Source organism: Bubalus bubalis, chromosome 10 (genome assembly GCF_019923935.1).
Source record: "Bubalus bubalis isolate 160015118507 breed Murrah chromosome 10, NDDB_SH_1, whole genome shotgun sequence".
NCBI classification, from domain to species: domain Eukaryota; kingdom Metazoa; phylum Chordata; class Mammalia; order Artiodactyla; family Bovidae; genus Bubalus; species Bubalus bubalis.
In genome coordinates, this window is record NC_059166.1 from 7,187,202 (window position 1) to 7,212,354 (window position 25,153).

General features: G+C 45.5%; 1 protein-coding gene across 7 annotated transcripts in view; it reads left to right on the plus strand.

The window, feature by feature from the left end:
- Positions 1-25,153, plus strand: part of AGPAT4 (1-acylglycerol-3-phosphate O-acyltransferase 4) — a 153,220-nt gene that overhangs the window by 12,224 nt on the left and 115,843 nt on the right. The window contains exons 1-2 of one of the 7 annotated variants that reach the window (XM_044924022.2): positions 5,712-5,956; positions 6,521-6,578. The exons of 1 other annotated variant lie outside the window; for it this stretch is intronic. Coding sequence is in view for 2 of the 6 variants with exons in the window: in XM_025294305.3 (XP_025150090.1) it covers positions 5,885-5,960 (76 nt within the window). In the remaining 4 variants the exon portion in view is untranslated. Of the gene's footprint in view, positions 1-5,151; positions 5,282-5,693; positions 5,961-6,520; positions 6,579-25,153 lie in introns of those variants that run through there. 5 more of the 7 variants (XM_044924023.2, XM_025294304.3, XM_025294307.3 and 2 more) reach the window with 5 other exon arrangements.

Here is a 25,153-nt window from a genome sequence, read left to right on the forward strand (position 1 = left end):
CTTTGGCCTGAAACCAAGAAGAAATGAGTGATCATGGAGAAAAGATGTCACTTGCTCTTTTGCCAACTTTCCTCTGATAGTTGCCAAATTCCAAGATTAATTTTCTTTGGGTAAAACTAAGCACAAACTCAAATGTATGGAGTATAGATGGACTTTTAATAACTACACTTAGAATAATGAACATGAGTTCAAGTAGAAATTCTCTTTTTAACATTTTGATGCCAATAGGTTTTCTTTCAGACCTGCTTTTCATCTGAAAGCCGGAGGAGTACGGCAGAGAGAATCCCGAGGTGGGGAATCACTAAAAACTGCGGCTTTGTTTCAGTTCTGTTTCCTGTTTCCTGGGGATGCTGTGAAAACGTAGTTTCTAATTTACTGGGTCTGGGGCGGGGCCCTGGACTCTGCATTTCTAAAAAGCTCCCATCCTCATGGTCCAGGATCAGGCCATACTTTAATTAGATCACCCTCCAAGGTGCCCCTGGGCTTCCCTGGTGGCTCAGAGGGTAAAGAATCTGCCTGCCATGCAGGAGACCCAGGTTCAATCCCTGGGTCAGGAATATCCCATAGAGAAGGGTATGGCAACCCACTGCAGTATTCTTGCCTGGAGAATCCCATGGACAGAGGAGCCTGGTGGTCTATAGTCCATGGGGTCATAAGGAGTCAGACACAACTCAGTGACTAACACACACCAAGGTGCCACTAGGCTATAATTTGCCAAATAAAGAAAAGCATTATCGAGGGACTTCCCTGGTAGTCCAGTGGCTAAGACTCTGCACTTCCAATGCAGGGGCCCAGGGTCAATCCCTTGCTGGGGAACTAGATCCCACATGCAGCAACTGAGTTCGAATGCTACAGCTAAAAAATCCAACCCAAATAAATAAATAAAAATAAATATTAAAAAAAGAAAAGCATTATGTCACCAGGTGAGAACAATATTTATTTTTTAAAAATGCTTCAGTTCTCTGTTTATAAAGGTAACCCATACTTATCAAAATTAAAAAAAAAAAATCACACAGTATGGGGACCTCCCTGGTGGTTCAGTGATTTAAGAATCTGCTGGGCTATGCAGCACACGTGGGCTCGATTTCTGGCCAGGAAACTAAGAGCCCTCCTTCCTCAGAGCAGCTAAGCCCGAGCGTGGGAACTGTAGAGTTCACAGGCCACAATGAAAGATCCTGCGTGACTCAATGACTATCAGGAAGCAGACAAAAAATTAATGAATTAAAAAAAAAAATCACACATGTACAGTACAAGGGCTGAAAATCACCCAGAGTGGAACACTGCTTGAAGTGGTGTGCTTTCTTTCTGCTCGGTTGCAAAGAATGGGAGGGCTAAGTCTTAGTATTCTTTGTATGACATCCTTTAAAACTGGGCTTCCCTGGTGGCTTAGACAGTAAAACATCTGCCTGCAATGCAGGAAAACTGGGTTCAATCTCTTTTCGGGAAGATCCCCTGAGAAGGAAATGGCAACCTACTCCAGTAGTCTAGCCTGGAGAATCCCATGGGCAGAGGAGCCTGGTGGGCTACAGTCCACGGGATTGCAAAGAGTCCACTAACTGAGTGACTAACACTTCCTTCCTTTAAAATCAGATTGTGAAGCTGGGATCTTTTTCCATTTGCTGCCCGTGAGTTGAGCTTTAACTGATTTGAATTCAGCTCCTCCTGTTGTGGTAGATTTGCTCCCGCCTCATTTGATTTCCAGTAGCTCAGTGCCTGATACAGGAGGAGGGAGTGAATGACTTCCCAGGATCATCTCTGCCAGGCTGAACAGACTCTGAGTGATCCAAAGAGAAAGGAGCTGAGATCAATTTGTAAGAGATTTCAAGAAAAATTCTGAGTTAAGATACAGTGAGAGCTGGTCAATGGACCTCAGTGTTTGAGGAATGCCTTAGGTTGTAATCGGGCTTCCCTGGTGGCTCAGAGGTTAAAGCGTCTGCCTGCAATGCGGGAGACCCTGGAGAAGGAAATGGCAACCCACGCCAGTATTCTTGCCTGGAGAAGCCCATGGATGGAGGAGCCTGGTGGGCTACAGTCCATGGGGTCGCAAAGGGTCAGACACGACTGAGCAACTTCACTTCACTTAGGTTGTAATCATTATTGATCAGGAAGGAATCCTGCCTAATTCTCCATGCTTTCCTCATGCATGTATGCTCAGTCACTCAGTCGTGTCCTACTCTTTGCGACCCTGAGGACTGTAGCCCGCCAGGCTCCTCTCTCTGTCCAAGGGGATTCTCCAGGCAAGAATACTGGAGTGGGTTGCCATCCCCTCCTCCAGGGGATCTTCCCGACCCAGCGACTGAACCCATGTCTCTTATGTCTCCTGCATCAGTAGGCAGGTTCTTTATTTACCACTAACACCACCAGTGATAGGCAAAGTTAGAATTATTTGAATGTACTTAAAATGATTGTAATAATAGGAACATAACCGTAAGAGATTGCTGGTTGATTGTGATCTATGTGACATATTTGTAAGACTCAATTATATGCAACTATAAATGTAAGAATAAAGACCCCAATTTCAAATTGAATTTATTATTTACATCTTTTCTTTGTTGCGTCAAAACAGTAGCAATTCCTAATACAGCATACGATAAGGCCATTACAATCACAAGTCTGTAATACGTTTGTATTTTATAACTATGGAAATTTTTAAACTGTGTATACAGATTTATATGGATATAGCTTCTATATTCATGTTTATAGCATAGGCCAAATGAAAAGAAAGAAAAATATTGTCAGTGTGTTAAGAGAAAAGGCTGTTTGAAATAATGTCATTGATAACCATCTAGCATGACAGCTAAATATATAGTAGGTAAGTTAACACTTTATATACATGATATTTATCATTCTAAGTACCAGAATTTAGGTTAAAAGAAACTTCTCTAAAACACGTGATATTCAACCTTTAACAGAGGGTTCTGAAGATACTTCTTTTTGGGGATTAAACATGTTATAATCATCATCGATTATTCTTTGCTTCTGTCCTAAATTGTTCTAGAACACTACGACTTTAGAAACCTTGAGTCTTCTGTTTTTTAATCATGATCATTTTTAATATAAAAGTTGTAAATACTCATTGTAGAAAAATTTCAAAATGCAATAAAATACAAAAAGCAAATAAAAATGACCCTCAATCTCACAGTTCTGAAAAAAAATCATTAGCAGTTCAGTGACCTTTTTGCACAGTGTGTGTTTCCTAGGACACCAGTCATTGGATTTAGGTCTCATCCTCGTCCAGCACAACACAGCTTAGCTAATTACATTACCGAATAAGGTCACATTCTGAGGTCTTGTGTGGATGTAAATTTAGGGAGGAGTGGGAATGCTATTCAACTCACTACACACCTAGGAGAATGTATTTGCTTGTTGTTTTAGTTGCTCTGACTCTATAACCTGCCAGGCTCCTCTGTCCATGGAATTCTCCAGCGGATCTTCCCGACACAGGGATCGAACCCAGGTCTCCTGCATTGTAGGCAGACGCTTTACAGTCTAAGCCAGGAGGGAAGTCCTTGTCACCTTGTATCTTAACTGTTTACAGTCCTTTCTTTCCTAAGACTAAGCCCCGTGGGGCAATGCCCATGTCTTGTCTGTGTTTTTGTATTTTCAGCAACTAGCACAGATACTCAAAAAGTATTTGTTGAACTGAATTGTTAGATTGTGATCTGGAAATTTTCACAATTCTTTGTTCAGATAGAAATAGCTAAATCAGGATGTCTAAAATAAGGAGAGTCTCTAAAAGGGACCCTGAGTAAAGCTTATAGGATTTAATTCTAGAAGGTTGTATTTCCACTTAAAATTTTTAGACGTAGTATTTTTTCTCTAATATTTTCCAGCTATATCTACTGAGTCTATTGTGAGTAACATCACCTAAATAGGCAGTGTGAAAGTAGCAAAAATAATCATCATAATAATGATAATCTTAATGGAATAAAGACATAAAAGTATTATGATCAGAATAAGACTTGCAACCGTCAAAAACTTTAATTTCAAATGGTTTCTGTTGAAATCACTGGCTGTACCGGTAGTTGTGTGTGTGTGTGTTTGTGTGCACACATTCAAGCACACTCAGTTGTGTCTGATTCTTTGCGACCCCATGGACTGTACCTCACCAGTCTCCTCTGTCCATGGATTCTCCAGGCGAGAATACTGGAGTGGGCTGCCATTTCCTTCTGCAGGGGATCTTCCCCACCCAGGGATCAAACCCACGTCTCTTGCCTCTCCTACATTAGCAGGCGGTTTCTTTACGAGCTGAGCCACTTAATATAGCACAGATTTTGAAATATATCCCCATTCAGAATTCGAATATGGAAAACCATCAGTCTAATTCTACTTGAGAAGGGCTTTGAAAAACTGGAAACAAATGGATTTTAAAACATAATCTGAAAAGTCATGAGAACTCTTTATAAATTGCATTGGCTGCAAGAACTTCTTGCAAACATCTTTTATAAACATGTCTACATGGTCAAATTTATTTACACATAAATATTAAAATAAACCATTGACACCAATGGGTTTCCTGTTCTGGTCCTTGTTTATGCCTCCGATGGCCTTCATCCCTCTCAATCTTCCTCTTCATCCCCATTCATTTCTTTCCCTCTTTCAATCACAGACCATCAAAACACAGCACACCCTGTAGGACCCAGTCCAAACCACGGTTTGCTGAATTATGAATGCTTTTTTTTTCCCCTCAGCATAACCAAAAAGAGATCTTTCCCTTTCTGTTTTCTCATGGCACGCTGTTTTTAGCACTTTGGTAGCTCTTAGTAATTCTGCAATATGGTCTAGTTATTTGTGAACATTTTATTTTTTTTCCCCCTGTGGATTGTAAACATCTAAAGAACGGGGGTGAACACAGGAATCGTACTTTGATACCCAATATTATTTGTGCCGATGGTTCTAATAGAGAGCATTTGAAGGGCACACACCTTAACTCTTTGGAGGCTGAGTGTTTAAGGCATGTTGGGGACCTGGCATTTCCGGGGATCCAACATCCCCGCCCTCTTTCAAAGTTACGAGGGCACTATGCTATTGTTAAGGTCTGCCCAGACCCTAACTCTGGGCGCCAGTGCCACGTGCATGCGTTCCGGGGCGTGTGCGCGCGCGCAAGCTATCGACCCTGGCGGCTGCTTTGCGGGGAGAAAATTCATCGACCTCCAAGCCTCTTTTCCCCAGTTCTTAACACCTCAGATCGCTGGAGTTTTCAGTATAATTTGGTCGAAGGTGCTTTGGGGCTCTTCCGAGTGGAATGCAATGTCCTTCCCGCACCGCGTACCAGTGAGAGGTGAGGGGGGCATTACAGAGTGCGGGTCTTTTACCAAACACAAGAGGAGGCAGTTTCCAGGTCTCAGCCCAGCCGGGGCCGGCTCGGTCCGAGCTGAGGTTGGAGGAGCCATGTCGGCTCAAGGATGCAACAGGATTTGTGAGGCGCGGGCGAGAAAGAAAAAGGCCACCTAGCGGGCTTTGTTTCCGATTCTGGCAGGTTCTCCGGCCAGAGATCGAAAACGTGAAGCCTACCGAAGCACTTCCTTACATTAATTGCAAGGGGAGGGGGAGGGACTCATGTTACAGCAGCTCGTCTCTCCCTCCCCGTAACTGCTAAATTGTAGCTTTAAAAGGAAGTGACATGGGGTGGGGAGAGACGTCAGCTGAGGACCACTTTTTTTTTTTTTTTTCTTTCCCGAAGGGTCCACCCCATGGGTGGAGTCTCGCTTTTTTCTTTCCAGTGTTGGCTGTCTTACAGCGCCTGTAAACTAGTGGCAATTTCTGCACCCCAGCCTGCTCCCTTTCAGTGTCCGATCTCTAAGTCCATGTGTCCAGGGCTGCCAGAAAGGAGGTATCTGCGGTTCGTGCTGTTTGCAGGCGGCTTCACCTCTGGGCGTGGCGGATGTGTGCGCCCCTCTGTCTCTCCCTCGTTATTTCTCTCCTTGGCTGGATTTCCCTAAAACCTCTGGAAGGGGTAGGTAAGCGAGAGGAGGCGAGGAAGGCGGAGAAGGAAGTGAGGCGACCGCGGGAACGTGGAGGGGCTTTGCCGCCGCACAAGGACCATCTCTTTGTGCTCAGCCGGGGGGAGCGTGTCTGTGCGCCTTGGGATGCCGAGCTGCTGCGCTGGGGTTCATTTCCCCACCCTTGTCCAGCCATCCCCGCCCCCCCCCTCCACCTCCCCGCCTCGGGTGAAAGAATTTTCTCTGCAATAGATGAAGCCGGGGCGAAGGTTCCTGTTACCGATCGGTCTCTTTTTGTGTCAGGCAACATGTTCTTCCGTCTCTGGCGTTTCTATGGCAACCACAAAAAGACTACACCAAATGCATCCCCTCTACCCATCGCTTTATTTGTGTTTGCTCCGCGTCGGTGGCTCTCCGCGCGCGGGTTCTCGCCCGGGGCTGCTCAGAGGCAGCCTGGCTTCGTGGCTACCCCTCCTCACCCCCCGTTTTGGTTTTTCCCTATTACAGGCGGGCTGGGGGAGGGGAGTTGTCAAGGAAACAGGCTTTTATACTTACGTCTTTATTTACTTAATTTTCAGCCTATGAAATTTTTTTCATCATATCTGGAAATTAGAAAAACAGTGATTTGATGTTTATGTAAGTCTTCCGTTTCTGGTCTTTCTGGAAAACCTAAACTGTTCTCAAGACGTGATGTTAAATCCGTGATCTAACTAAAGAGGTTGGGGGCGGGTGGGTAGCACTTACTTCTTTAGTAGAGGAGATGAGATCCTGGAGAAAAGTTTTAGAGGGTGTTTGCGAATCCACTGACCGATGTGTTATTTTCTGCCCAGGTTTGCTTAAGAGTCTAAATATTTAAAAGAGTGGTCTTTGTTCTAGTCTGAACTTACTTAGCACAGCATCTAAGTTCAACAAGTGTAAGTAACAATCAGGTAACTACCAGCAGGGTTCCCAGTTTTTTTGGTATCCTTCTAATAGGGATTAGGGGCTGTCCCCTCCCCTTAAGGTGAGGGTCCTCTTTTTCAAAGCTGGGAAAGAATGAACTCATCTGTGACTGTTAATTAAGCATTCTCAGTTGGAAAAAAAAAGTATCTATCGTGAGTTAAGGGAGAAAGTGTCTGTGGTGTGTATGTGATGTGTGTGATTGTGTGTGGGGGTAAGCAGGGCAGGGACATCAGGGGCAAGTCAAGCCCTAAGTTAAAACTACTAAATCTTAATGTCCTCTATGGAGGGAAAAAGAGTTGATTTTCAAGAAAAATATAAAACAGAGAGAAAAAAGTATCATCTACCTAGTAACAGGCAAAGTTAAATATAATTAAAATCAAGTGACCCATCTGTGGAACAGACATAGTCCAAATCGGCTTATTAACAGGTAGGAGTCAAGTTGACAGTCTTCATTCAGTGCATCTGAGATGTTTGATAACCGACACTATTCTTTTAAGGGGTGTCCTGAATTACCAAATTAGGATTTATAGAAAGGATCAACAGTAATATCACCCTTGAGTCTTAAAATTATCTGTAGTTTTGGATAAAGATGTGTGAAGGTGGCTTAGCCCTCACAATGCCTTCCGGCTTTCCGAAAGCATCATTTGGAAACCTCCCAGTACTCCCCCTCCCCTCCCCCCCTCCCCAGGGGAAGCAGGAAGAAGGGGTGGTTTAATGAGGTTCTGCTTGCAAAGATCCTTATCTCAACATGCTCTTTTCTATGACTTATAAAACTTATAGGGCAAGAGGTCTTAAGTATTACAGATACAAAAGTTATCTGAAAAATAGCATGGCACAAAGCTAGCAGAATTAAATAAAGAGAGCTAATTTCAAGACATAAAGCACACAAAAGTGTCATTAAAAAATTAGATAATCGTTTTGAAAAGCCCAGGCTAATATATATAAATAGTTGGAGTGTAGGTTTGCAAAGAGTGTGGGAAGCAGTCAGGCTCGGTTACTGTTTGCCAGCCTGAAGATGTCCTTACGGAGCTCGGACATAGACTGACCACATCAGATGGACCACGTGACCCTGCAGGATAGATAAGACAGTGTGCAAGTCAAATGTGATGCGGGCACTCCTGAGCTTCCAAATGTAGGAGTTGCACAGCAAGAAGCCTTGTAGGATGGGGTTCAAAGGAAAAGTAGCAAGAATTGTTTGTCACTTCAGCCAAAAAAAGAGAAAGAATCACTGTCCTGTCATTGGACTGAGTAGAACTTAAAAACTTGATTAACACTCTTGACCTGGGTAGGGTCAACGAAGGGTCAGTGGAGTGGGTCCATGGAGCAAACACTCTTGACCTGGGGAAGGTCAATGGAGCTATGGATGCAGAGCAAATTCTGGGTCCCCTGAGAGGCGGGATGGAGGCGATGCTGAGGAAATAACTGGTTAAGTTGGAGTTAGTCATTCACCGTTGTTTGGATTGCATGGCTCTGAACTGGACGCCGTCAAGTTTGTGAAGAAAATAGAAGTGGTGGTCTGTGGTCTCAAGTTTAAAATTTGTCAAACCGGCGACGACGTGCGTAGGTGGGCACACAGTTGGAAAAAAGGAGGCGGGGCAAGAGAGAAGTGGATGCAGGAAGTCTGGGAAGAATGTTACGAGGATGTTGATGTTGAAGGTTTGAAGGAGAGGAGACAGATGATTCTAGGGGAAGAGGTAAAGGTGTCCCAGGTAACAAGGACGGTGGTGGGCGATGGGTCCTGGGTCAAGGCTCTTGTCCGAAGCAGGGAGAAGTCCATCTTTAGTCTGGAAATGGGCAGGTGGAGAGAACTGGTGTGGAGAGAACCGGAGTGATTCAGGGACAGGATTTTGTTTAACTCAGAATAAGACTGGTAGAAAAAGTGAGAAAGTGTTAATCGCTCGGTCGTGTCCAACTCTTTGCGACACTATAGACTGTAACCTGCCAGGCTCCTCTGTCCATGGATTTCTCCAGGCAAAAATACTGGAGAGGGTAGTCATTCCCTTCTACAGGGGATCTTCCTGGCCAAGAGATTGAACCTGGGTCTTCAGCATTGCAGGCAGATTCTTTACCATCTGAGTCCCTGTAAGTAGAATGCAGAATCCTTCCTAATCCAGTTATTGTTGAATTGAAACTCGAGGAAGTGAAGGCTAGACTTAAATCAGACTTAAAAGAAGTGAGAAATTTGGGAAAGGAAGCCCCCACACACCCACAGCGTCGTTCTCATAATACTAACCATTGCTGTTGCTTTCAGTTGTGGGGTGCTCAAGTGAGCATCACTTGTGGGGTGCTCAAGTGAGCGCTGGGCAGACTTAACTATATTTTGTTCGATCTGCTGTATTCTGAAAAAGAGGTCTTATGGGCATGGGAATACAGCGTATTCATAGTTCTGAATGGTTTTGGACACCTCAGTGTTTAAATGTAGTCAAGCCTGGCTTAAAAACCATCTACATCCCATAGAGTTTGTGCAACGCTAATTCAAGAAGCTTCGTCCCAGGGCAGAATCCATTTGTGAAGCTTTGTAACTTGGACATTTGGCTTCATGTAGGAACCAAGGAGGATCACTGCTAAGCTGTTGGGAAAGAGAAAGCTTAAATCATGAACTTGCTCTTTTCACAGTACTTATGTGCATTTATTATGTGTAAATAGCTTGTTGTTCAGACACTGCATCAGACTCTTTGCAACTCCACGGACTGTAGCACGCCAGGCTTGCCTGTCTTTCACTGTCTCCCAGAGCTTGCTCAAACTCATGTCCATCGAGTCGGTGATGCCATCCAACCATCTCATCCTCTGTCGTCCCCTTCTCCTCCTGCCTTCAATCTTTCCCAGCATCAGGGTCTTTTCTAATGAGTCTGCTCTTCGCATCAGGTGGCCAAAGTATTGCAGTTTCAGCTTTAACATCAGTCCTTCCAATGAATATTCAGGACTGATCTCCTTTAGGATGGACTGGTTGGACCTCCTTGAAGTCCAAGGGACTCTCAAGAGTCTTCTCCAACACCACAGTTCAAAAGCATCAGTTCTTCGGCACTCAGCTTTCCTTATAGTCCAACTCTCACATCCATACGTGACTACTGGAAAAACCATAGCCTTGACTAGACGGACCTTTGTCCACAGAGTCATGTCTCTGCTTTTGAATATGCTGTCTAGGTTGATCATAACTTTCCTTCCAAGGACCAAGCGTCTTTTAATTTAGTGGTTGCAGTCACCGTCCACAGTGATTTTGGAGCCCAAGATGGTGACTCCGTTTTCCCTGAGTGCCTGAATATCTTAAAATAAGCACAATATTTGATGAAAGCTATGATGGAACAGTCTCTCTAACCTGTTTTCCTTTATTTTTAAAGGCTTTCTCCACAAAGATTTTCTACTTGTGTTTATTTTTGTTCCTCCTCTGATTTGCTTTACTTCTTCCTTTGGTTCTACCTTTCAGTCATCACTCATTCATTCCTATATCATCCATCCATTTATTCATTCACTCAAAAATGAGATTAGTAGCATGTGTCAGACACTGTATATTACAGATGTGGCCATAAATTTCTTCCTTGAAGAAGCTCAGAAACTAGCAGGGGGAAAAATGGAGAAACAGTCTCTTCAACCAGCGAGTATTCGTTTTATTACTATTATTAAGCCATAGTTGATTTGCAATATTGTGTTAGTTTCAAGTGTACAACTTCAGATTCTTTTCCATTACGGATTATTGTAAATTGAACTTATTATTATTGAAAACAGTTCCACAGGCTATACAGCAAATCCTTACTCTTTGTCTATTTTATGGAGAGTAGTGTATATCTATGAATCTCATGTTCCTAGTTTATCCCCCCTCTTCCCCTTTCCCTTTTGGTAGCTATAACTTTGTTTTCTATGCCCATGAGTCTTGTTTCTGTTTTGTAAATAAATTGATTTGTATGATTCATTTTTTAGATTCCAGATATAAGTGATGTGATATAATATTTGTCTTTCTCTACCTGATTTACTTCACTCAGTATGATGATCTCTAGGTCTGTTGTGTTGCTGCAGATGGCTGAGTAATATTCCGTTTTTCTTCTCTGATAGCTCAGTTGGTAAAGGATCCATCTGCAATGCAGGAGACCCCAGTTCGATTCCTGGGTCGGGAAGATCCGCTGGAGAAGGGATAGGCTACCCACTCCAGTATTCTTGGGCTTACTTTGTGGCTCAGCTGGTAAAGAGTCCGCCTGCAATGCTGGAGACCTGGATTCGATCCTTGGGTTGGGAGGATCCCCTGGAGAAGGGAAAGGCTACCCACTCCAGTATCCTGGCCTGGAGAATTCCAATGACTGTATAGACCATGGGGTTGCAAAGAGTTGGACACGACTGAGCAACTTTCAGTTCACATATATATACACGCACACATACATATAGGGACAGGGACTGGGATAGACTGAAGAAGGGGACGACAGAGGATGAGATGGTTGGATGGTATCACTGACTTGATGGACATGAGTTTGAGCAGGCTCTGGGAGTTGGTGGTGGACAGGGAAACCTGGGGTGCTGCAGTCCATGGGGTAGCAAAGAGTTGGACACAACTGAGCGACTGAACTTATACATACAGGGGGTATTGTTTTTGATTTAAGCATTTATTGGCTAATGGCATCAGATGCTTCTTTCATTGAACAGTTCTGTACATAGATTGTTCTGGGCAGAGAAGTAGAGTGCTTAGCAGTTGACTGTTCATCTTATAATTTTCTTGTGTCTTCCTCACTGGTTGGGCGTATGTCTGATGTCAGTAAACATTTGTCGGCTAACTAAATGGGAGAAGTGAGGTTTTGACCCTGCGGACACAGAGACACAATGTGCAGCAGGCTTGTAAATTCTCTTTCTGAAAAGCACAAGCTGAGTGAGATCATCTCTCAAAGTTCCCTCGGAGTGAGGGACTTCCGTGGGACTATGGCTCCCTCCATATGGACTCAAGATAGGACATTTTTAAACGACAAGCTCCCAACTGCATTGAAATTATTTGCCCATCACTTGACTAGATAATCCCTGGTCATTAGATTTCCCATAAGGCGTTGCAAGCCTGTCTCTCATTCTACAAAAGCAAGTGGGTTTCAACACCTTAAATCCAAATATCCCCAATACATTATGTTAAATAAATATTTAAACTTGTTGCAGTGCTTCCTGTTTGTATTTCCTGCTGTCATGGAGCTCCTCTCAGCAGGATTGTTTGGCCCCTTGTAATTTCTACCTTCAGCAGGAAATTACATGGGCAACCTAACACAGTTCATCCGGAACACCCCCTCCGGTGCCCGCCTGACCTTCAGAGCAAACACTTAGATTCCCCTTCTTTGTTATTCTGATTGCAGATGAGGTCAGCTTCTCCCTTCGGCAGGAAGTTGTTCCAGATAACTGGTCGGCAGAGGTCTCTTCCCTCTGACCTTGGGTCATACCGAATGGCTGTTTCATGGTCATTCCTACGTAGGATCCGCAGGAGAAGAGGCACATTGTGACCTTTGCGGTCGGAAGGACACTTCCTGACACTGAACTTCCTGCAGGAGATTATTCCTTAGTCTGGGGGCTGAAGGGTAACCTACAGAAGCGGTCAGAGACGCTGAGGTGACCCGCCAACCTGTAGGGTATATGTGAGAATCATAGCAGCCCACCTGGCTGAGGGCACCTCGTGGGCTAGTCAGTCACACAGACCTCACACTTCTTCATTCCCTTTATCCTCGTAACAAACAGAGCAGGTCAAAACTGTTAACGCTTTCCGTTTTATAGAAAGTAAAGATGAGAGTATGTTACTCACCTAACATCATAATAAGTAACCGAAACAGAACTGAGATTGGACTCAAGACTATGGTACCACTCCCCACCGCCAATCCCCCATTTCAATGGCATCATGTTCTTGCATCTGTGTGCAGGCCCAGCCCAGCGCCTGGGATGTAGACACACAGTGTTTCTGCAGTTCTCAACAGCTCTCTACCATGTGGACCTTCCCTTGCATGCCTTTCATCCTAGGTTTTAGGAGCTTCAGAAATTCTGGAAGAGAGAGTAGTAATTGAGAACTTGAGGCGGGAGGGAACTTAGAGCAGTACTTCTAAGACAAGCTACTTTAATAGTTTTCAGGGAGCTTTGCTGTTTTGTTGTGGTTTAGCCATAGAGGTGGTTAAAGGAGAAAAGGAAAGATATAAACATCTGAACGCAGAGTTCCAAAGAATAGCAAGGAGACATAAGAAACCTTCCTCAGTGATCAATGCAAAGAAATAGAGGAAAACAATAGAATGGGAAAGACTAGAAATCTCTTCAAGAAAATTAGAGATACCAAGGGAACATTTCATGGAAAGATGGGCACAATGAAGGACAGAAATGGTATGGACCTAACAGAAGCAGAAGATATTAAGAAGAGGTAGAAAGAATACACAGAAGAACTGTACAAAAAAGACCTTCATGTCCCATATAACCATGATGGTGTGATCACTGACCTAGAGCCAGACATCCTGGAATGTGAAGTCAAGCGGGCCTTAGGAAGCATCACTACGAACAAAGCTAGTGGAGGTGATGGAATCCAGTTGAGCTATTCCAAATCCTAAAAGATGATGCTGTGAAAGTGCTGCACTCAATATGCCAGAAAATTTGGAAAACTCAGCAGTGGCCACAGGACTGGAAAAGGTCCATTTTCATTCCAATCCCTAAGAAAGGCAATGCCAAAGAATGTTCAAACTGTTGCACAATTGCACTTATCTCACCCAATAGCAAAAACATTTATTCATTTTTAATTGAAGGATAATTGCTTTATAGTGGTTCACAATAGCTCAAAATTCTCCAAGCGAGGTTTCAATAGTATGTGAACCAAGAACTTCCAGATGTTCAAGCTGGATGTAGAAAAGGAAGAGGAACCAGAGAACAAATTGCCAACATCAGTTGGATCATCGAAAAAGCAAGAGAGTTCCAGAAAAACATCTATTTCTGCTTTATTGACTATGCCAAAGCCTTTGACTGTGTGGATCACAATAAACTGTGGAAAATTCTGAAAGAGATGGGAATACCAGACCACCTGACCTGCCTCCTGAGAAATCTGTATGCAGGTCAGGAAACAACAGTTAGAACCGGCCATGGAACAACAGACTGGTTCCAAATAGGAAAAGGAGTACGTCAAGGCTGTATATTGTCACCCTGCTTATTTAACTTACATGCAGAGTACATCATAAGAAACACTGGGCTGGAAGAAGCACAAGCTGGAATCAAGATTGCTGGGAGAAATACCAATAATCTCACATATGCAGATGACACTACTCTTATGGCAGAAAGCCAGGAAGAACTAAGAGCCTCTTGATGAAAGTGAAAGAGGAGAGTGAAAAACTGGCTTAAAACTCAGCATTAAAAAAATTAAGATCATGGCATCTGGTCCCATCACTTCATGGCAAATAGATGGGGAAACAGTGGAAACAGTGTCAGACTTAATTTTTTGGGGCTCCAAAATCACTGCAGATGGTGATTGCAGCCATGAAATTAAAAGATGCTTGCTCCTTGGAAGAAAAGCTATAACCAACCTAGACAGCATATTAAAAGCAGAGATTTTATTTACTTTGCCAACAAAAGTCTGTTTAGTCAAAGCTATGGTTTTTCCAGTAGTCATGTATGGATGTGAGGGTTGGATAAAGAAAGGTGAGCACCAAAGAATTGATACTTCTGAACTGTGGTTTTGGAGAAGACTCTTGAGAGTCCCTTGGACTGCAAGGAGATCAAACCAGTCCATCATAAAGGAAATCAGTCCTGATTATTCACTGGAAGCACTGATGCGGAAACTGACACTGCAGTCCTTTGGCCACCTGGTGTGAAGAGCCGACTCACTGGAAAAGACCCTGATGCTGGGAAAGACTAAAGGCAGGAGGAGAAGGGGATGACAGAGGATGGGATGGTTGGATGACATCACCGACTTGATGGGTGTGAGTTCGAGTAAGCTCTGGGAGTGTGATGGACAGGGAAGCCTGGTGTGCTGCAGTCCATGGGGTTGCAGAGTCGGACACGACTGAGCAACTAAACTGACTGACTGAGGGAGCTTTGTTTTGTTGTGGTTTAGCCACAGAGGTGGTACAGTGGAGGAAGGGAACAGGCCCTATGATTAAAATATCTGAGTGACAGTGCAGTTCATACTTTAAATTAAATATGAACTGTGCTCAGAACCAGTTTAAAAAATTTTTTATACATGACTGAACTGAACTCAACATATAATCAGCTTAAGCATTATTATTATTATAAATGTGTTTGTTTATTTAGTTGTGGCTAGCAGAATCTTTTAATTGTGGCACATGGGATCTAGTTTCCTAACCAGGGATGGAACCTGGGGCCCTGCATTGGGAGAGGTGAGTCTGAACCAGTGGACTACCAAGGAAGTCTAAATATTATTTTTTAATTTATTCATTTTTAATGGAAGGATAATTGCTTTACAATATACTGTTGGTTTCTGCCATACATCAACATGAATCAGCCATAGAACTCCAGTGCTCTTGCCTGGAGAATCCCAGGGACGGGGGAGCCTGGTGGGCTGCCGTCTATGGGGTCGCACTGAGTCAGACACAACTGAAGCAACTTAGCAGCAGCAGCATACATATGTCTCCTCCCTCTTGAACCTCCCTCCCAACTCCCACCCCATTCCACCCCTCTAGATTGTCACAGAGCCCTGGTTTGAGCTCCTGGCATTATTCTCAATGGTGAATAACTGAGAGCATCTCCTCTAAGATGAGGAACAAAGACAAGGGTGCCCACTTTTGCCACTATATTCCACATAATTCTGGAAGTCATAGGTATGGCAATCAGAGAAGAAAAAGAAATAAAAGGAATCCAGATTGGAAAAGAAGTAAATCTGTCTTTGCAGGTGACACAACACTATACATAGAAAACCCTAAAGATACTATCAGAACCAATTTTTAATCAAGAATTGAACTTTGCCACGAAGTTGCTCTTAAAATACCTGCTATGCCTGCCCTCGGTGATTCCCAAGGCTGTGGGTAGATGGAGTCAGCTCTTCTTATATGTTTTTGATTGTCAACAAATCTATTAGCGAATCTAAAGGCAGAGAATTATCTGCAAAGATACTGCCAGCGCTTATCTTGGACAAACTTTGACAAGAGAATGAGAGAAATGAATTGAGTGAAGGTTGGTCTTTTCCCCATCTCCCTCCTGAGCTGTCCCCTCTCTGTGGGCAGAGGTTAACCCAGGCTGATGAAATTTTAAAGAGTCTGTCCTTCCCTAGCGCTTCCTCCCAGGATGCAGAAGCCGTCCACACACCAGCAAAAGCAACATCTGAAACCTCCTACTGGGCACCTGCTTATTCCTCCCATCCCCTCTCTCTTACTGGAAAGATTGATGGGAAAGACTGATGCTGGGAAAGCTTGAAGCAGGAGGAGAAGGGGGCGACAGAAGATGAGATGGTGGGATGGCATCACCGACTCAATGGACATGAGTTTGAGTAAACTTCAGGAGATGGTAATGGACAGGGAGGCCTGGCGTGCTGCAGTCCATGGGGTCGCAGAGTTGGACACGATGAGCAACTAGATTGTCATAGAGCACTGGTTTGAGCTCCCTGTCATTATTCTCTGTGGTGAATGACAGAGCATCTCCTCATGGCTGAGGTTGAAAACAAAAACAACCTCTCCTGCTGTGGGGAAGAGTGAGCTGAAAGGAGGTGTGGTGAGCAGCCACCTTCCCAAACGTTATCACTCTTTGAGGCCCATCTCCAGAATCTCTTGCTGTGTTATCCTGACCTTCTTACTTAATCCCGTTACTGCTTCATAGCAGTCGCTCTTTTCAGTTCAGTTCAGTTCAGTCTCAGTCATGTTGGACTCTTTGCGACCCCATGAATCGAAGCACGCCAGGCCTCCCTGTCCATCACCAACTCCGGAGTTCACTCAAACTCATTCCATCTAGTTGGTGATGCCATCCATCCATCGCATCCTCTGTCGACCCCTTCTCCTCCTGCCCCCAATCCCTCCCAGCATCAGGGTCTTTTCCAATGAGTCAACTCTTCGCATCAGGTAGCCAAAGTATTGGAGTTTCAGCTTTAGGATCAGTCCTTCCACTGAACACCCAGGACTGATATCCTTTAGGATGGATTGGTTGGATCTCCTTGCAGTCCAAGGGACTCTCAAGAGTCTTCTCCAACACCACAGTTCAAAAGCATCAATTCTTCAGTGCTCAGCTTTCTTCACAGTCCAACTCTCACATCCATACATGACCACTGGAAAAACCATAGCCTTGACTAGACGGACCTTTGTTGGCAAAGTAATGTCTCTGCTTTTGAATATGCTATCTAGGTTGGTCATAACTTTCCTTCCAAGGAGTAAGTGTCTTTTAATTTCATGGCTGCAATCACCATCTGCAGTGATTCTGGAACCCAGAAAAATAAAGTCTGACACTGTTTCCACTTTCCCCCCATCTGTTTCCTATGAAGTGATGGGACCAGATGCCATGATCTTCATTTTCTGAATGTTGAGCTTTAAGCCAACTTTTTCACTCTCCTCCTTCACTTTCATCAAGAGGCTTTTGTGTTCCTCTTCACTTTCTGCCATAAGGGTGGTGTCATCTGCATATCTGAGGTTATTGATATTTCTCCTGGCAATCTTGATTCCAGCTTGTGCTTCTTCCAGCCCAGCGTTTCTCGTGATGTACTCTGCATGTAAGTTAAATAAGCAGGGTGACAACATACAGCCTTGACGTACTCCTTTTCCTATTTGGAACCAGTCTCTTGTTCCATGCCCAGTTCTAACTGTTGCTTCCTGACCTGCATACAGGTTTCTCAAGAGGCAGGTCAGGTGGTCTGGTATTCCCATCTCTTTCAGAATTTTCCACAGTTTATTGTGATCCACACAGCCAAAGGCTTTGGCGTAGTCAATAAAGCAGAAATACATGTTTTTCTGGAACTCTCTTGCTTTTTCCATGATCCAGCGGATGTTGGCAATTTGATTTCTGGTTCCTCTGCCCTTTCTAAAACTGGCTTGAACATCTGGAAGTTCACAGTTCATGTATTGCTGAAGCCTGGCTTAGAGAACTTTGAGCATTACTTTACTAGCGTGTGGGATGAGTGCAAGTGTGTGGTAGTTTGAGCATTCTTTGGCATTGCCTTTCTTTGGACTTAGAATGAAAATGGACCTTTTCCAGTCCTGTGGCCACTGCTGAGTTTTCCAAATTTGCTGGCATATAGAGTGCAGCACTTTCACAGCATCATCTTTCAGGATTTGAAATAGCTCAGCTGGAATTCCATCACCTCCACTAGCTTTGTTCGTAGTGATGCTTTCTAAGGCCCACTTGACTTCGCATTCCAGGATGTCTGGCTCTAGGTCAGTGATCACACCATCGTGATTATCTGGGTCGTGAAAATCTTTTTTGTACAGTTCTTCTGTGTATTCTTGCCACCTCTTCTTAATATCGTCTGCTTCTGTTAGGTCCATACCATTTCTGTCCTTTATCGAGCCCATCTTTGCATGAAATGTTCCCTTGATATCTCTAATTTTCTTGAAGAGATCTCTAGTCTTTCCCATTCTGTTGTTTTCCTCTATTTCTTTGCATTGATCACTGAGGAAGGCTTTCTTATCTCTCCTTGCTATTCTTTGGAACTTTGCATTCAGATGCTTATATCTTTCATTTTCTCCTTTGCTTTTTGCTTCTCTTCTTTTCAATGCTATTTGTAAGGCCTCCTCAGACGGCCATTTTGCTTTTTTGCATGTCTTTTCCTTGGGGATGGTCTTGATCCCTGTCTCTGTGCGATGTCACAAACCTCTGTCCATAGTTAATCAAGCACTCTGTCTATCAGATCTAGTCCCTTAAATCTATTTCTCACTTCCACTGTATAATCATAAGGGATTTGATGTAGGTCATGCCTGAATGGTCTAGTGGTTTTCCCTACTTTCTTCAATTTCAGTCTGAATTTGGCAATAAGGAGTTCATGGTCTGAGCCACAGTCAGCTCCTGGTCTTGTTTTTGCTGACTGTATACAGCTTCTCCATCTTTGGCTGCAAAGAATATAATCAATCTGATTTCGGTGTTGACCATCTGGTGATGTCCATGTGTAGAGTCTTCTCTTGTGTTGTTGGAAGAGGGTGTTTGCTATGACCAGTGCATTCTCTTGGCAAAACTCTATTAGCCTTTGCCCTGCTTCATTCCGTATTCCAAGGCCAAATTTGCCTGTTACTCCAGGTGTTTCTTGACTTCCTACTTTTGCATTCCAGTCCCCTACAATGAAATCTTTTTTGGATTTAGTTCTAAAAGGTCTTGTAGGCCTTCATAGAACCGTTCAACTTCAGCTTCTTCAGTGTTACTGGTTGGGGCATAGCCTTGGATTACCGTGATATTGAATGGTTTGCCTTGGAAATGAACAGAGATCATCCTGTCATTTTTGAGATTGCATCCAAGTACTGCATTTTGGACTCTTTTGATCATGATGGCTACTCCATTTCTTCTAAGGGATTCCTGCCCACAGTAGTAGATATAATGGTCATCTGAGTTAAATTCACCCATTCCAGTCCATTTTAGTTCTCTGATTCCTAGAATGTCGACGTTCACGCTTGCCATCTCCTTTTTGACCACTTCCAATTTGCCTTGATTCATGGACCTGACATTCCAGGTTCCAATGCAATATTGCTCTTTACAGAATCGGACCTTGCTTCTATCACCAGACACATCCACAGCTGGGTATTCTTTTTGCTTTGGCTCCATCCCTTCATTCTTTCTGGAGTTATTTCTCCACTGATCTCCAGTAGCATATTGGGCACCTACTGACCTGGGGAGTTCCTCTTTCAGTATCCTATCATTTTGCCTTTTCATACTGTTCATGGGGTTCTCGAGGCAAGAATACTGAAGTGGTTTGCCATTCCCTTCTCCAGTGGACCGCATTATGTCAGACCTCTCCACCATGACCCGTCCGTCTTGGGTGGCCCCACAGGGCATGGCTTAGTTTCATTGAGTTAGACAAGGTTGTGGTCCTAGTGTGGTTAGATTGACTAGTTTTCTGTGATTATGGTTTCAGTGTGTCTGCCCTCTGATGCCCTCTTGCAACACCTACCGTCATACTTGGGTTTCTCTTACCTCTTTTCAGATGCTGTTATGTTATAGGCAATTCATTGCAGTTCCATTGCCAGTGAATTTGAGGCTCGCTCTTTGTTGTGAAGGAATTCAGAGACAAAGCAGGGAGGTTAAGAGAGGAAAGGGAGAGTTTATTTTAATGAGGATCCACTCTCCCTCTGAGAGCTGACCGGTGAGGAGCTGCTACAGCGGGTGTCTTTGGGAAGCGGGTTATGAGGGGTGTTCACATGAAGGGGTGGAAGTCACTGGGGAAAGAGTTTAGGGGCCAACTGCCTTGCTTTTTCATCCCAGCTCCATTTTCCAGAGGGGAGGAGGGATTTTATTCCTGTGTGATCAGAAGTGTCGTGGCCTTGGTGTTCGACTAGTTCTTATCGGAAGGCTCTCTTATTATAATACCACACTGAACAAAATGTTTTTGGGCTCAAGATATTCTGGCCTCTCCCCACCTTTCTTTGCCTGCTACTGGGACCCTTATCACCGAAAATGTGTGGTTTCTTATCAGTCTGAAGGTTTCTGCTTTCCTCTGTCTGCTTATGGACCGCTGCTGTTTACAAGATGCATGATTTCCTGCCACCTGGCCCCTGCCCCTGTTTCTCTGCTCATACCTAGCTCCCTGCCTGCGGTAGCAGTTCTAGCCTTGTGACGGCACTGGGGGCTCCTCATCAAAGTTTCTAGTACCGACTGAGTGGGTGCCGTCGCCTAGAGAAAGAGGTGGGCACAAGAGACCTGAGATCAGACTTGCCTAATCTGATGCCTTCCAGCCAGGTCCTCCCAGGTTGAGTACTTCATCGCAGCAAAAAGAGGCAAAAGTCACCAACTCAATGAACATGAGTTTGAGCAAAGTCTGGGAGACAATGAAGGACGGGGAGGCCTGGCCCGCTGCAGTCCGTGGGGTCACAAAGAGTTGGACATGACTTAATAACTGAACACATACACTTCGTCTCAGCACTGTTGACGTTTTGGGCCAACCTGTGCCTTGTAGGATGTTCAGCAGCGTTGCTGGCCTCCACCCTCTAGCTGCTGCCCCTTTCCTAGGTGTGACAGCCGGAAATGCCCCAGACTTTAACAGATGTCCCCTGGAGGGGTGAAGGCACCTGCAGTTAAGAACCACTGCTTTAGGAAATTCCCACATTTGACCCACATGGTTGACTTCCCAGTCCAAGCATTCCTGCCCCTCCGGGCTAACCTGTACTTCCCAGGTTTACCAAGATGAGTCCAAACAAAGGTGCAATTCATTCACTGAAATTAACAGATGTGAATTGGAAAATAATAATAGAATAGTGAAAGGCTTCCCTGGTGGCAGAATTCGCCTGCCAATGCAGGAGACATGGGTTTCATCCCTTGGTTGGGATGATCCCCTGGGGGAGGAAATGGCAACCCACTCCAGTATTCTTGCCTGGAGAATCCCATGGGCGGAGGAGCCTGGCGGGCTACAGTCCTTGGGGTCGCAAGAGTCAGACATGACTGAGTGCACATGCACGCCAAGTAAAAGGCAGCCGAGTAGCTGGAAGTATTCCAGGTTTACTGTCTTTTCTCTGACACAACCAGCAGAGTCAGCTTGTAATCCCAGGCTGCCGGGAGGCAGCTGGGTGGGGCTGGGGGGGGCCGATAGCACTTCTCAGAACTCTGTGTAGGGAGATCCTAGGGCTTCCCTGGTGGTTCAGAAGATAAAGAATCTTCCTGCAATACAGGAGACCTGGGTTCAATCCCTGTTTCAGGAAGATCCCCTAGAGAAGGAAAGGGCAACCTTCGCCAGTACTGGGAAATCCCACAGAGCTGCCTGGAGGGTGACAGTCCATGGGCTTCCAAATAGCGACCTTAGTGACTAACACACAGCCCTGGGCTGGGTGGCCTGAACTCTGTGTGGGATGGATTAACATATCTGTAGAAAGAATTTTGAGCTGCTCAGCATAAGTGAGCTCACCTCTGCTGACATCTGCCCTTTTGCCTCATTTCCTGGGCCTTCAGATGCTCCACGCCCTGGTCTCTCTAGCAATCCCTGCTCTCTGAGCACCCTCAGTGGCGGTGGGTGTTTCAAACCCCTTCCGTCCTTCTAGTCTTTGGTCTCTGGCCTCCCCCTGGATTGGAGACCACCGTTCCTGCCCTTCCCAGACCTGGCCTGCTTCAGGTAAGGCCAGCTCCCCAGCCCCATGCCTGGGGCTCACGAGGTATCCAGGCACTGCCATGTCCCTTGTGTCTGCCCTTCTCCCTCCTCCCCTCCGGGACCAGAAAGATGGACGAGAGTTGGGGGGACGTCTTACTCCCGCACCCCAGGCAACTCCAGAATCGTCCTGAATCCACGTGTCCAGCCTGCTGTGGGCGGGGGGCTGTGGGTGCCCAGAGGCGCGAGACAGGGTCACTGCCTGGAGGACAAGACAGAAAGCCAAGTGGGTCGTTGTTAAAACGCTGGCGGGAGGGTGGGAACCCAGAAAGGGGAGCCCCTGACCACCGCGCCCCCCCATCCTGGGGCCTCAGGAATGCTTCCTGGAGAAGTCTAGAACCCCTCCATCAGGTCTGGTGAGTGGGGTGCTAGTGCTTGGGTGCTCCACTTGCAGGAGGCAGGTTGTGAATCAGAAGTGACCTCTCATGAGAGGAGCATTCCGTGTGGGGTAGCGTGTGGACTGCGAGGTGGGGTCGCCACGTCCCTCAGACCCTGTGAACTGATCTGGGCGGGAGCAGGCAGGGAGGGCCCGCTCAGGCCCTAGGTGGAGGCCAGGCCTGGCTAGGGGATTAGAAGGAGCTGGGCTCCGAATGGTGGGACACGGAGCCCCAGGGTTTTGCAAAGGGTTACGCAGAGAGCTGTTGCTATGGGGCTTTGTCAGTTCCAGAGAGTTTTGTCCTCTGATCTTGGTGTGGGGCTCCACCCCTGTGGGTATAGGGCTCCACAAGGGCCTTTGACACTCTGAGATGGCAAACGCAATAGGAAACCTTTCCTGGAATGCTCTTCTCGAAGGCCTCTTCTATTTTGCCTTCTAATGTAGTCATTTATGCGCCTTAATAATATCGACATCCTTGGTTGAGTGCTGTGTGCTCCGCCCGCCTGATCCCATTTCATCCTTTATCCAGTCTCATGGATTGTGAACTCGTCTCTGGTCCGACTTGAAATCGAGGCACAGATTGGTGAACTCGTTTTCCTGAGTCACAGAGCCAGGAATCCCTGTTGGTAGAGCAAACACTGTGACTTTTGATCTACAAATAATTATAAAAGTATCACGTTTACCTGTGTAATGGATTCTTTCCCCCCAAGTTTCCTGGATCTTTTTTGTGGGGAAAGGGTTTTCACAGCATCATGATGTGCAGAAATTCCTCTTCACCTCCCAAATCATGAGAAAATTTAAGAAGTTACTAGAGACTGAACAATATAATGGAGACAATATAATCTCAGGTCACTGAGATCATTATCTGACCTCCATTTCTAGAGGAATAAGAGGGCTAACATTTAAGGGAAATGTTTCTAGGGGCATAAGAGGGCTAATGTTTAGGGGAAACAGAGCCAGGAGCACAGAGATATTTCAGATGTGCCTGATTATTTTAATTATTTACATTGGTTCCAATTTTAGCCAGGTTGGCACATCCTTCCCTCTTTCTTCCACTCCTTCTGTGTTCTGAAAAGGCTGAAACTGTGATTTGTCTTTTAAGACAGTCTGGTTTCAAAAGCTTCCCTCCGGCTGACTCCCCAAAGGAGATGGACCTTCTCGAGTGTGTGCTTTGCAAAGTGAGGAGTTTGCTGTGTCCTGTGGATGCTGGGCAGGCCTTGAGCCGTCCTAATTTTTTCTAATAGCCTAATTTTACCCCCTAATAACCACGTGACCTAACCCTGCCTGCCTCTGGGCAGGGAGAGGATTATCCTGACAGTCAAAGTGTCCTGCCCTTGTCAAAGTCCCCAGGAACGTTTCATTAGTGAGAGTCTGGAAACCATCTGCCCCCTTCTCTAGGTGCTCTCTGCTGGGTCCTGGGGACTCTTTAGGATCACGGTGGGTGGCATGGCATAAGTGGGGGGCAGGGCTAGATCACATAGCCCAGGTCTGGCCCCAGCTGCAGCCACCTGCTTACTCTCTGTGAGGCCCTGGGCTCCTTGAAACCAGGGGCTGTCTGGGTCTGTGCTGTGCCCTGGCAGTGGGAAGTGGGCTGGCACATCCTGGGCTCCCATTTCTTGGTCTCGTCCTGGAGGAATCCAGGGAAGATGCAGATTCTTCAGCCGCCACATCCTGGCCATCTGTGTCCTGTGCCAGCTGCTGGGCAAACGCAGTCCAGCTCACTCAAGCATCCGTGTTGCTAGAAGGTCCCAGGGAATGGAGATTTAAGAAAGGAAACAAACATGGACATGCCATGACCTAACACAAAATTTATGTAAACTTTTTAAAGACAAAATGAAGACTTTTCAGGCCGGGTTGTTTGGATGGCATTAGACCATTGCTCCCAGACCCTTCAGAGTTAGTTTCCTCTGCTAAAGGGAGTATTTCTGTGGACATATTTTTGTTTTTTTGTAAAGAAGATAGAGGTGGGGTATTTTTTTGGTTGTTATTAATGTATTTCCAACCAGTCCACCCTAAAGGAAATCAGTCCTGAATATTCATTGGAAGGACTGATGCTGAAGCTGAAGCTGAAACTCCAATACTTTGGCCACCTGATGGGAAGAACTGACTCATTGGAAAAGACCCTGATGCTGGGAAAGATTGAAGACGGGAGGAAAAGGGGACGACAAGGGATGAGATGGCTGGATGGCATCACCGACTCGATGGACATGAGTTTGAGTAAGCTCCGGGAGCTGGTGATGGACAGGGAGGCCTGGCGTGCTGCGGTTCATGGGGTCGCAAAGATTCGGACACGACTGAGCGACTGAACTGACTGCTGGTGGCTGCTCTGGGTCTTCACTGTTTCTCTGGTTGTGGTGAGCGGGGGCTACTCTGTTGCCGTGCTCGGGCTTCTCACCGTGCTGGCTTCTGTTGTTGAGAGCACAGGCTCTAGGCACATGGGCATCAGTAGTCGTGGAGCACAGACTTAGTTGCCCCGTGCAATGTGGGATCTTCCCAGACCAGGGACTGAACCTATGTCCCCTGGATTGGCAGGCGGACTCTTATCCACTGCACCACCAGGGAAGCCTTGCGGACATTTTTGAGAGGAAAGCTGAGCTGGATGAGTTTCTTCCCCTCCCTCCTGCCCCCAGTGCTGAGTCTTGGGGACAGGGTGGGATGTGGCCGGCCTGAGTCCTGCCCGAGAAGTTGCCCTCCTGACTGTTTTCT